This window comes from Muntiacus reevesi, chromosome 10 (genome assembly GCF_963930625.1).
Source record: "Muntiacus reevesi chromosome 10, mMunRee1.1, whole genome shotgun sequence".
In the NCBI taxonomy this organism is placed as follows: domain Eukaryota; kingdom Metazoa; phylum Chordata; class Mammalia; order Artiodactyla; family Cervidae; genus Muntiacus; species Muntiacus reevesi.
Genome location: NC_089258.1, coordinates 68,010,340 through 68,023,006, shown reverse-complemented (window position 1 = coordinate 68,023,006; position 12,667 = coordinate 68,010,340). Strand labels below are relative to the sequence as shown.

The window sequence follows — 12,667 nt, the reverse complement described above, 5'->3', positions numbered from 1 at the left end:
TGAAATGTTGCTATTGGAGTTGTTGCAATTATATAAAGATTCTCTTTGGGATTATTCTAATGGAATAAGGAAAGTAAATGTAACATTTAATATGATTAAGGGTAAACAATAGTAGTAATTCTTTTTGTGTGTGTGTGCGTGTGTCCCTGTGGGTGTTCTGTGTGTGACTGTGTTCACGCTGCCAGCCAAGAGCTGAAATATTACGAGAGGGGATAATGCATGCATGTTTTTACAGCCTGGTTGAAGGTGATTATCTGCATGTTTCTGATGGTTTTAAAGGGCTCCGGGAGCTCAGTGGGGACAACGCTTTATGGAGTGGGTGAGCTGGTCTTTAAAAAATGGACGTGGAGGGGCACTGACTTTAATGAGAACTAGAGAGATGGCCCCTGGGCGGAGGGAATGGTGTGATGAAAGGCACAGATTTAGGAGTGAATGGGGCCTGTACATGCCAGGGCAGTAATGGGTTGGATTGAAGTATCAGTTTGGATTTGTCCTCTGGGTGTTTGGGAACCAGTGAAAGACACTGACCTGAAGGAGTGTCAAGATGAGAACTGAGCTCGAGAGTAAATGACCTGGAGGCAGTTTGAAAAGGTGGAGTAGAGAGAGACCAGAAGCTGTCTTAACTGGAAGACACTTAGGGAAATACATAAAAGACTTGTTCACCTCCCAACAGTATTATTTTTTCCAGTTTTTTTTTTTTTCTGTTTTACTTTATTTATTTATTTATTTTTTATTAGTTGGAGGCTAATCACTTCACAACATTTCAGTGGGTTTTGTCATACATTGACATGAATCAGCCATGGAGTTACATGTATTCCCCATCCCGATCCCCCCTCCCACCTCCCTCTCCACCCAAGTCCTCTGGGTCTTCCCAGTGCACCAGGCCCGAGTACTTGTCTCATGCATCCCACCTGGGCTGGTGATCTGTTTCACTATAGATAATATACATGCTGTTCTTTCGAAACATCCCACCCTCACCTTCTCCCACAGAGTTCAAAAGTCTGTTCTGTATTTCTGTGTCTCTTTTTCTGTTTTGCATATAGGGTTATCATTACCATGATTAAGGGTAAACAATAGTAGTAATTCTTGAAAACAAGATTTTTGTCTCTGATATTTTTTGATACAAATTTATGGTAGTGTTGTGCCATCCGACTTAAGGATTTTTTTTTTTTTTAACTTATATCGGTCATTAGACTAATAATTTTATAATATTTGAAACTTTATATAATTTACCAGTCTGTGTCTAATATGACAAATACCTTTAATTTCAATATTTTCTAATTTTAACTGACAAAATGTATTTTAACAGAGAACTGGTTTTGCATATTTTCAACGTTTGTCCTTGAGTAGAGATTTTAAAAATTTCTATGTTTGAAGCAGTTGTAGATCATGATATTGAAATTTAAAGCACATTAACACCTTTTTCCAGAAGAGTCCTTTCTACCAGATTCTTTTTTATTTGTATTTTACAATTGAAATGGCTCTTCTAGTGATTTTATAGCAAATAATGGTAATAATGTCTTTAGCTTGTGGCATTAGTTGAGTTATATTTCAGTAGTTAAATAATGCAACACAAACACAAGTTTTTTAATGGTGTGATCAAAGATTTTTTTTTTTTCCTTTTCAACATTCCACCAAAGTAAAAAGTATCTGAGAAATAATCATCGTTAAGCAACAGGGCTTAGTGTGTTCAGCAAGTGCTCTGCCCACCAACAACCATTCCATGTTTCTGTAAGATTCAAATCGGAAAGATCCCTCACAACTGGATATACTTTCCCGAGTCTGAAAGTCAAAGTGTTAGTCACCCAGTTGCATCCTACCAGGCTACTGTCTGGAATTCACCAGGCAAGAATATTTGCAGTGGGTAGCCATTCAATTCTCCAGGGGCTCTTCCCCACCCAGGGGTCAAACCCAGGTCTCCCACATTGTAAGCAGATTCTTTATGATCTGAGCCACCAGGGAAGCCCCTTCCCAAGTCTAGTGGGCCCTAAAATGTGGTAAAGAGATTTGCATTGGCTAAATCTAAATAACTAGCAAAGCTAAAGTATTTTTGCAACTTTTTTTTTCCCGCAACCTTTTTATGTTAGCTGACTTTTTATGTTATCTAGCATAGGTATCCAAAGAGAGTTTGATTCAGTCAAATATATTGTAGAGTAGCTAATTTTTCAATTTAGAAAAACACTAAGATCTTCCAGGGTAAGTCTTATTAGTCACATTAACCAAAGAAGATGGAATTCAGAGTATTTTAGGGTTCTTCTTTAACAAATAGATTTTAAAAGGGGAAAGTCAAGCAAAGAACTGCAACTGAAACAGGAATTAGAAAAATACTCTAGAATTAAAGCAGTACAAAAATAACATAAATGTTTTGCCCGGATAATTATTTGGGAAAATTCTGTAAAAATCAGAACTCCTGGAAAGGTATTAAAGCAGTAATATCAGCTGTTTTTCAAAGAATGACTTTGCCTTTGCCATTTGTTTAATGTTTGGTTAAAGAAAGATGTTTATTATTATTAAAATTTTTTCTGTTAGGTTACTCAGAAATTCAGTATTCTGATTAAAGATGCTTTCTTTAAACAACTTGCAGATTTTGTTGAATACTGGCTTTGTGATATTTTTATTTTGTGAGTTTTAATTTCTTGCAAAAAGGGTAATTAAAAAAACCTTATAAATATTGAGTTACACTTTAAAACCTGCACTTTGAAACAGAACATGAAAAAACGGAGCATTTTTTCCCCTCAAGTTTGTGTTTTGGCTCTAAAAATAAAAATAAAACAAATTAAAATTTGAGCAAGCATTATTAACAAAAAACTGCTTGTCTATAAATATTATTGTCTTGGAACTTGAAGAATTATATGAATAAACTGAATTCCTTCTAGTCCTTCTAGTTTCATAGTTTTTTTTTTACTTTTTGTGTTTCTTGACTAATATGGAAATATATGGATGATAATTGGTTTGTACATACGCTCGTTGCAAGAAAAAGAGCCCACAGATTGCTGACCGAAGTAGATTAAATAAGCTGTTGGGCATCCTTCTACTCCAGCTGCTTCTGCCTTCACCTCCTCCTTCCCTTTCCCGACTCTGACAAACTTCTGCCCAGAGTTCACAGGACCAGCCCGGGTCCCTGCCCTCATGCCATTCTCACGCCAGTCAAGACAGCCAAGTATCAATAAATAGGTAAGTAATTTATTTCACATTGTGAGAATTGACACGTACAAAACAAAGTAATGCAGTAGAGCATGACTGGATGATGCATGAGCTGAGATGTTCAGGGGGGCCTCTTTAATGAGGTAATCAAATTAACTTGATATTCATATATTTTAATTCTGTCACTGTGCCTTCTGTTAATACACCTAGTGTAAAAGTGCTTCTAAAACTCGAATTCTGAATCCAGCCAAATGTAAGGCTATACTTTCATTTCTCTGATGAGAGAATTCCTCAAAAAAGTTTTTTGGTAAACTTAAATATATAAACTTTTAGAGATATGTATGTTTAAATGTCAATTGTGTGTGATATTAAAATGCATTAATTCATAAGCAGATGTATTCAGAGTCATCTTATGCATATTTGGGACTTCCCTGGTGGCTCAGACACTAAAGCGCCTGCCTACAATGTGGGAGACCCAGATTCACTCTCTGGGTCGGGAAGATCTCCTGGAGGAGGAGATGGCAACCCACTCCAGTATTCTTGCCTGGAAAATCCCATGGACAGAGGAGCCTGGTAGGCTACAGTCCACGGGGTCACAAAGAGTCGGAAACGACTGAGCAACTTCACTTTTACTTTCACTTTTTATGCACATTTGACATCATCAGATCCATTTGGAGCCCTATGACAGAGCTTTCCAAAGCATATCATCCTCACTCCTAAATTCTTTGACATACATGCTTTTTAAACCTGGGTATATATCTAAAATTCCTTTTGGTTGAAGTCATTTCAAGTTAATTTCCTTCCCAAAGACCTTCCTTAAAGTAATGGTTGAACTCTTCAAAATAAAGTAAGTCTCCATATTCTTCTCAATGGGAGTAATTTTAGGAGAAAAATTGACTTGCATTCAAGTATATGTGGTATTTTAAAGCTATTAAGTTTTTTTACAGGCACAGTTTAATTTCAGTTCTTAGCATATTGACATTGCTTCAGTAGCGTGATTAACTCCCAGTTATCAATGCAGTTTGAAATAAAGCATTGTGGAGGAAGAAAATTAAATTATTTTTACAAGACAAACATTCCTTAAATTAGATCTGATGGACACAGTTCTAAGAGGAGTGACTGCAGATTCTTAGCAGAGCTAATGAAGAGACACTGGGAAGTAAAGTGTTGATTAGTAATGCAATGTGAGAAGAAGATTTAAAAGAACTCATTAGATAGAGATTAAGATAGGAAAATTTTGTGATGATATAAGTTTTACTCATTCCTTAAAGTATAAGATCTGTTGTCTGCTCTATTGTTAGCATCATATTTCTGAATCTTTTAACCATTAAAGAATCTCTCTGGTATTTATAAGAAGTCTCTTTTCAAATACCCTGTGGAACCCTTAAAACACACTGCATTCCTACTTGTCACAGGAAACTGCATTTATCGTAGGATTTATAAGTCTATATTTAAGTCTATTTTCCTTGGTTAGGTAAGAATAATTTAGATCTATGACAGATTCATTTCTTTTTCTTAAATGTGAGAATCTATGTTTTGACCTGGTATAGTCAGTTGAGCATGTTTGGTTATTTGAAGGTTGTGTTCAGTCAGCAGTTATTGAACATCTGATTTGTGCTTAAAGTATGCTGTTCTGCTTGTGTGCATGCATCAACTAATCTTTATATCAGCCCCATAAAGGCAAATGTTATTCCCTTATTTTATAAATGCATTCATGCAGAAGGTCCTTCAAGATGTTTTGCCCCTCAAGTCATCTTTGTGAACATCAGTTAATAGTCGTCAGTATTGTTGGTTTGAAAAGAATATAAGACCTATCTCAATGTTACTTGCTTTCTAATTCCAGTCATCAGCTTGTTAACCTGATACATATAATCCCTTGAAAATTTTGAATATCCAGTGTGCAAAAAACAATACAGTAACTTGAGATTTTTCACACTTGATTAAGAAACAATTGCTCTATGTGCATACAAATCTAGTCCCTTGGCAAAGATCATTTTAGTTATATTGAGAAGTGAATTATTTTTCATATTGAGAGTTATGCTGAGTCAAGTAACTAATAACTCCTGATCCACTGATTCCCAACCAAGGTGTTTACAACTGCATCTGAATATTAATGAAAACAATTTCCTCAAAACTGGCTGTGTTTCCACTTTGTCTCTTCAAATGTTATCCTGAAGATTATCCTCCAGTAAGCTTTGGTGAAAGGCAGACTCTCTACTTTCCATCCCTCCCTCCTTGTTTTCAAATATAACCCAAGATCGTTCACGTCTGTGACAGTTTCTTAAAGATACACCCACCCTCGTATCCTTTCTTAAAGGTCAGTCATAAAGATATTTCAGATATGTCATCTATTGAAAATGAACACAGAACCTGCTGAGTCAGCTAGGTTACTTTTGTGGTGTTCCACCAATTTTTGGTGGAATTTTTCAGGGCAAAATATTAAGACAGACTAAAGACTAATTTTATTGCCTGGCTTTCTGGGTTCTTGACCCAGGAACCTACAATAATGAAAAAAATTTTTCTTACAACCTCTACTGGTATCCATCAAATGACAAAGTAGAAACGATCTGTTAATGAATGATACTTCATCATGAGTGTTTCTTTTGGATCAAACCCTCCCAGCACATCAATGTGTTCACCAACTTGGAAGCTCCACAGAGATTGAGTGACCGGATATTTTGTTGGAATTTAATTACATGAATGTGTGTAATTACATCCTTGGTCACACAGATGAGTTCAGTCCCCAGGCCTATGCCCTTCCCTAAGGTCAGGCTGGCCCACAGTTGGCTGGCCTGACATGGGGTTGATCTTCCTGGTGACCAGCTCCCATCCTGAGTCACCTCATCAGTGTAACAGACACTCCCCTCACTCCAAATATGAAGGATTTTGGCCACTCTGTGCCAGGTGGTGGTGTAGTTGCTAAGTCTGGTCTGACTTTTGTGACCCCACAGACTGTAGCCTGCCAGGTTCCTCGGTCCATAGAATTTTCCAGGTAAGAATACTGAAGTGGGTTCCAGTAACCAGAGACAAAGGTCAGATATATTCTTTATTATAGCATTGCTGCTTATAGAAAACATAAATGGAGAGATGAACCTTATACTTTAATATTGGACAGATTGACCAGTTAGTTGCCTTGCAGAAAAGAAAACTTATGCTAATACTAATAAAGTTACATTAAGGAAAAATTTCAGAGCAATAATTTATAAAGTTAATATTCCTATGAATACATAATATGTAAATATACAGAATACACAATATCAAAGTGTAGTTCAAAATTGGAAAAAAATTGCAAAATTTTAGAAATCCAGAAATGGACAAATAGGATTATTATGGGAGATTTTTCACCTTATTGACCTGTGACAGTAGATTGAGTAAAGCCATAGAAAAAAATGACAATATATACAAATAGGCTCAGAGGCACTTTTGTCATTCTAGCATTTCAGTGTTATAATCAATGGGCTCATGTGCAAAAACATGGAGTAGTTTCAGGTGATTTAATCTCAATGTCTGTTGATTCATAGATTATTGCTGGATACTCCTCTCAAATGTTCTCCATGTTTTGTTTTATGTATCTTCCCAGAAACAGCTGTCAGAATCTCAAGTGATACATTAAGTGAAATATTTCACTTCTGCCTGTACTTAATGTATTTCCTGTTTTTAAGTCTTAGCCACAGTATCTTGCTGTATGGTGCTCACAGTTGCAAACAGAATCACATGTTACTGTCCTCCCCTTTGGTTATCATTTTTTGGTTATTTGTATCCATGTTGCTGTTGGATCACTCTTGGGGTCTTTCTGGTTTCCAGTTTCCAATAACTCTTAGCCTTCAGATGTTAATTTTCGAAGTGAACCTCAAGCCTAATTTTTATTTTTATTTTATTTTTTATTTTTTTAAGCCTAATTTTTAAACAACAATTTTATTATTTTTAAGTTAATAGTAACCATTTAGTTTTGACATTTACTTCCTACCTTGCCAGTCCATTTTAGCTTTTATAAATGTAGCAGGATGTTTCCTAATTACTCACTGGATTTTGGCATCTTCATTTCCTTGAGAGGTCAGGTGAGAACACCTATGTGTTTGTGGTACTCTATTATTTACCTACCCACAGCCATTATTCTTAGTCACAAATGGGTTCTTTTCTGGATCTTACTGAGATTTTGAATTTTTTTTCAAAATTTAAAATTTAAGTTATTTCAGTAAAATGACTTTGTACTCATTGTAAAAATTTCACCAATACAGTAGAGGATTCCAATACAGTAGAGAATAAAAATCTTGACAAAACCTCTGCATCTCTCCCAAGAAATAGCACCTATTCCTGTTTAGAGAAATGTCCTTCTAGTCATTTTCTCTGTGGCATATTTGTATGTCATATATAGCACAGAATGAGACCGTGCTATTTGGGCAGTCTCTTTTTCACCATTTAATCTAATGTAGAGACCTTTTAATAGCAATACATACAAGTCAATTTATATTTTGATACCCATCTGGAATTCCAACAAATGTATTCCTTGGCTGTTAACTAAACCCTGATTTCAGATACTGGAAGGAGAATGCTTGAAATTAAGGGGTGATATATCCTTGCTCCAGACCTGGGGAATTATTAGTGAATGAATAATACAGTCATAGTAATCTAGTTTTAGGAAAAAAATGAAAAAAGCAGAAACGTGAATTAAAAATACACTGAGATACCATTTCTCACCTGTCATATTGGTTCTGATTCAAAGCTGGACTATGTTCTCTGTTGGAGAAGCTGTGGGGGAACAGGCCCTCTTCATACTGCCTGTGGGAATGTAAAACAGGTACAACATCTAAAGACAGTTTTCAATATCTAATGAAACTACATATGCCTTTAATCTCTGACCCAGTAACCCTACTTCCAGGGATTTGCCCTGATGATAACTCTCCACTAATGTAAAAATATAAATCTATTACTTGTAATTGGAAAATCTTGGAAATGATTGAAATGCCCAAACAAGACATTGATTAAGGAAACTGTTACACACACCAATGGAAGACCATGAATTTGTAAACAGAAAATGAACAATCCATAGGAACCATTAAGGAGTGTTTTCTGTGAAATATTTAATATTTTTGACACAAAAGAATACATAAAATGTATTACCTGTTGCATAAGAGGAGATACATGCATATTTTTGCATAAAAGAACACAGTAAAAATGGGAAACAGTGAGGTTGATTATTACAAAGACTAAAGGAGAAGAGAGTGAAAGGGGTACAAGAAAAAAGTTTTCTGAATTCACCTTTTAGTATAAACTTTGAGAAGTTCCTGTAATGCTCTACGGACCAAAAAGAAAAGTAAGTCAGTAAGAATGGGAGTAAAACTATATGCAAGCAGAAACAAATTAGCCATTAAATGACTCCTATAACCACACTGAAATGAAGAGTGGGGAGAGACCAAACTAATGTAAGTGGAACCACAGCCCTTGGGCCATAAACCCTCATTCTAAGGGATTTGATTGAATCAAAGATGTCATTGGTTGTAGGGTGGGACTCAATTTCAGAAGTGTTAAGCTGTGAGAAAATGGAATCTTATATGGAAAAATGAAAATTAGAATTCAATCAATAATCCAGATAATTAAAGGGTATCCAAACAGGACTTCCCTGTGGTCTAGTGGTTGACTCTGTGGACCCTAGTCGGGGAACTAAGATCCCACCTGTCAAGTGGCCAAAGGCAGTAAAATTTTTTAAAAAGTATCAGAATAGGAATGCAGGGGATTTCAGAATGCAAGGGATTTCAGAAATCTCTTGCATTCCTATACACTAACAATGAGAAGACACAAAGAAATTAAGGAAACAATTCCATTCACCATTGCAACAAAAAGAATAAAATACTTAGGAATAAATATACCTAAAGAAACAAAAGACCTATGTATAGAAAACTATAAAACACTGATGAAAGAAAGATGACACAAATAGATGGAGAAATATACTATGTTCATGGATCAGAAGAATCAATATAGTGAAAATGAGTATACTACCCCAAAGCAATCTATAGATTCAATGCAATCCCTATCAAGCTACCAATGGTATTTTTCAGAGAACTAGAACAAATAATTTCACAATTTGTATAGAAATACAAAAAAACCTCAAATAGTCAAAGCAGTCTTGAGAAAGAAGAATGGAACTTACCACAAAGCTGTCATTAAAACAGTATGTTACTGGCACAAAGACAGAACGATAGACCAATGGAACAAAATAGAAAGCCCAAAGATAAATCCATGCACCTATGGAAACCTTATCTTTGACAAAGGAGGCAAGAATATACAATGGAGAAAAGACAATCTCTCTAACAAGTGGTGCTGGGAAAACTGGTCAACCACTTGTGAAAAAATGAAACTAGAACACTTTCTAACACCATATACAAAAATAAACTCAAAATGGATTAAAGATCTAAATGTAAGACCAGAAACTATAAAACTCCTAGAGGAGAACATAGGCAAAACACTCTCTGATATAAATCACTGCAGGATCCTCTATGACCCACCTCCCAGAGTAATGGAAATAAAAGCAAAAATAAATGGGACCTAATTAAACTTAAAAGCTTTTGCACAATGAAGGAAACTATAAGCTAGGTGAAAAGACAGACTTCAGAATGGGAGAAAATAATAGCAAATGAAGTAACTGACAAAGAATTAATCTCAAAAATATACAAGCAGCTCATGCAGCTCAATTCCAGAAAAATAAGCGACACAATAAAAAAATAGGGCAAATAACTGAACAGACATTTCTCCAAAGAAGACATACAGATGTCTAACAAACACATGAAAAGATGTTAAACATCACTCATTATCAGAGAAATGCAAATCAAAACCACAATGAGGTACCATCTCACACCAGTCAGGATGGCTGCTATCCAAAAGTCTACAAACAATAAATGCTGGAGAGGGTATGGAGAAAAGGGAACCCTCTTACACTGTTGGTGGGAATGCAAACTAGTACAGCCACTATGGAGAACAGTGTGGAGATTCCTTAAAAAACTGAAAATAGAACTGCCATATGACCCAGCAATCCCACTCCTGGGCATACACACCGAGGAAACAAGAATTGAAAGATACACGTGTACCCCAATGTTCATCGCAGCACTGTTTACAATAGCCAGCACATGGAAGCAACCTAGATGCCCATCTGTAGATGAATGGATAAGAAAGCTGAGGTACATATACACCATGGAATATTACTCAGCTATTAAAAAGAATGCATTTGAATCAGTTCTAATGAGGTGGATGAAAGTGGAGCCTATTTTACAGAGTGAAGTAAGTCAGAAAGAAAAACACCAATACAGTATATTAATGCATATATATGAAATTTAGAAAGATGGAATGATGACCCTATATGCAAGACAGCAAAAGAGATACAGATGTAAAAAAAAGACTTTTGGACTCTGTGGGAGAAGGCAAGGGTGGGATGATTTGAGAGAATAGCATTGAAACATGTATATTATCATGTGTGAAACAGATCACCAGCCCAGACTCGATGCATGAGACAGAGTATTCAGGGCTGGTGCACTGGGATGACCCTGAGGGATGGGGTGGGGAGGGAGCTGGGAGAGGGGTTCAGGATGGGGGACACATGTACACCCATGGCTGATTCATGTCAATGTACGGCAAAAACCACTACAATATTGTAAAGTAATTAGCCTCCAAATAAAATAAATTATTTTTTTTAAGTATCAAAATAAATGCCAAGAAGCGCTTGTCAGGGTAAGGGCTCTTCTGATATTTATGATAAGTAATATAGAAAAGTATGTGTGTGTTAGGGGAAATAGTAGATTATTGTTTAATCAGTACAGAGATTCTGTTTGGGATGATGAAAAAGCCTTGAAATGATTGTCGTGAGGGTTGCTCAACACTGTGAGTGTTCCTAATGCTATTGAATTATATGCTTAAAAAGGGTTAAAATGGTAAATATATTTTACCACAATTCAAGTTGCCCCCCAAAAATTATTGTAAGGAAATTTTAGTAGAAAATTTAGAGTAAACCCTGTATGTCATTTATACATGTATATCAAATACATAAGATACCCATGTAATCTTAAGGCAGAGGAGACATTTTAAATTTCCTTAAAAGTTATTGATGGGACTGATGGCAGAGCATAACACCATGGCTCTGGCTACCCGGTTTCATTTCCCAGCTCCAACTGTTTGGGCTCAGGCCCCTCACTTATTTTCTCTACCTCAGTACCCTCATTTAATTAATTGAAACTATAATGATAGCACCTACTTCATAAGGTTGTAGTGACACAACTAAATGAGGTAACAATCTAAGAAGTTAGAATACCGCCTAGCATAGTAAATACTCTTATTATGAATGGCAAGACTCTTACAAACAAACATAAAATCCAAGTAACACACTGCATGAAATATTGAAACAAGTATGTCAAACAGCCTAGAAGTCCATAATAAGAATTTGAAAAAGCCAGTGAACACTCAATTCACATACACAGTATAGATGTCCAAAAAATATGAAAAAAAAATCATAATTTTTCATTTATTTATTTAGTCAATGCTAAAAATCAGTAGTATCTGAATGTATCAGTCAGGCTTGTGTTTAGACGTCAGTAACAAAATCCCCAAACGTGGCTTCAACAAATTATGAGTTTTCTTTTTTACTCATTTCTGAAGCATCATCCTTACAAACTCAGCTCTCTACTTCCATCTTTAAGAGCGTTCTTTCACATTAATTTCAAACCCATTTCCTTGTATGTCAAGGACCTCCCTCCCTAAACACAACCTGTCCTTTCCATTTCTCCTCAAGGTATATTTTTTGTTCTCAACACATCTTCTCTAGGATCTCCGAAAATACCATTCTTAACTTACTCTCATTTTCATTCCGAGCTTGCCAAGTTTAGCTGAAATTCAACCTCCTTTCATCCTTTATAGACGAACCTCCTCGGAGACCACAAATCTCCTGAGTCATGCAGGTATCCCGTTTGTTCAGTACTGTTTTGCCCTCTTTTCACATTCTGTCCTTCAACTGCTTTGCTGCTATTTACAAAGCACTTGAGAACAGGAGCTTTCCCACCATATTCCCACCATATGACTGACCTCTGATGCTAGGAGTATTTATAGCTTACCAAACAAACCTTAGTCTTTCACACATTTGTCCTCTGCCACCGTCCTAAAAACAAATCCGTATGATTACTTTCGTCTTCTCCAGGCAACTTCAAGGTTTTGCCCCGGGGACAGAAGCTTTCGGTAGCTGTTGCCTAGAAGTGATAGTAAGGCAAGGAACATGCGTTCCATTCTGTACTATTGGGTAAGCTCTTGTAGAATTTAATCTTCACAACTTGAAAAGGCAGACCTTACCGCACCCTTGTAACAAATGAGGACTCAAAGCCTCGGGGCAATCTGGGCATTGTCCAAGGACACAGCGAGGAGATTGGCAATGCCAAGAAGGGGCCCTTGCCTTCTGATAAAGGATGCTGCCTGCCACCACTTGTCTAATAAAGGAAGTATGCTTGGTGACCACCTGCTCTCCAGGATATCTCGCAGATAGCAGTTGCTC

At 36.3% G+C, this 12,667-nt stretch overlaps 1 protein-coding gene across 1 annotated transcript in view; it reads left to right on the top strand.

Moving 5' to 3' along the window:
* Positions 1–12,606, top strand: part of TEX15 (testis expressed 15, meiosis and synapsis associated) — a 54,654-nt gene extending 42,048 nt beyond the window's left edge. Inside the window, exons 10-12 of the mRNA XM_065946536.1 lie at positions 186–319; positions 11,998–12,083; positions 12,458–12,606. Coding sequence (XP_065802608.1) covers positions 186–319; positions 11,998–12,083; positions 12,458–12,606 — 369 coding nt within the window. The remainder of the gene's footprint in view (positions 1–185; positions 320–11,997; positions 12,084–12,457) is intronic.
* The last annotated feature ends 61 nt before the right edge of the window (positions 12,607–12,667 follow it).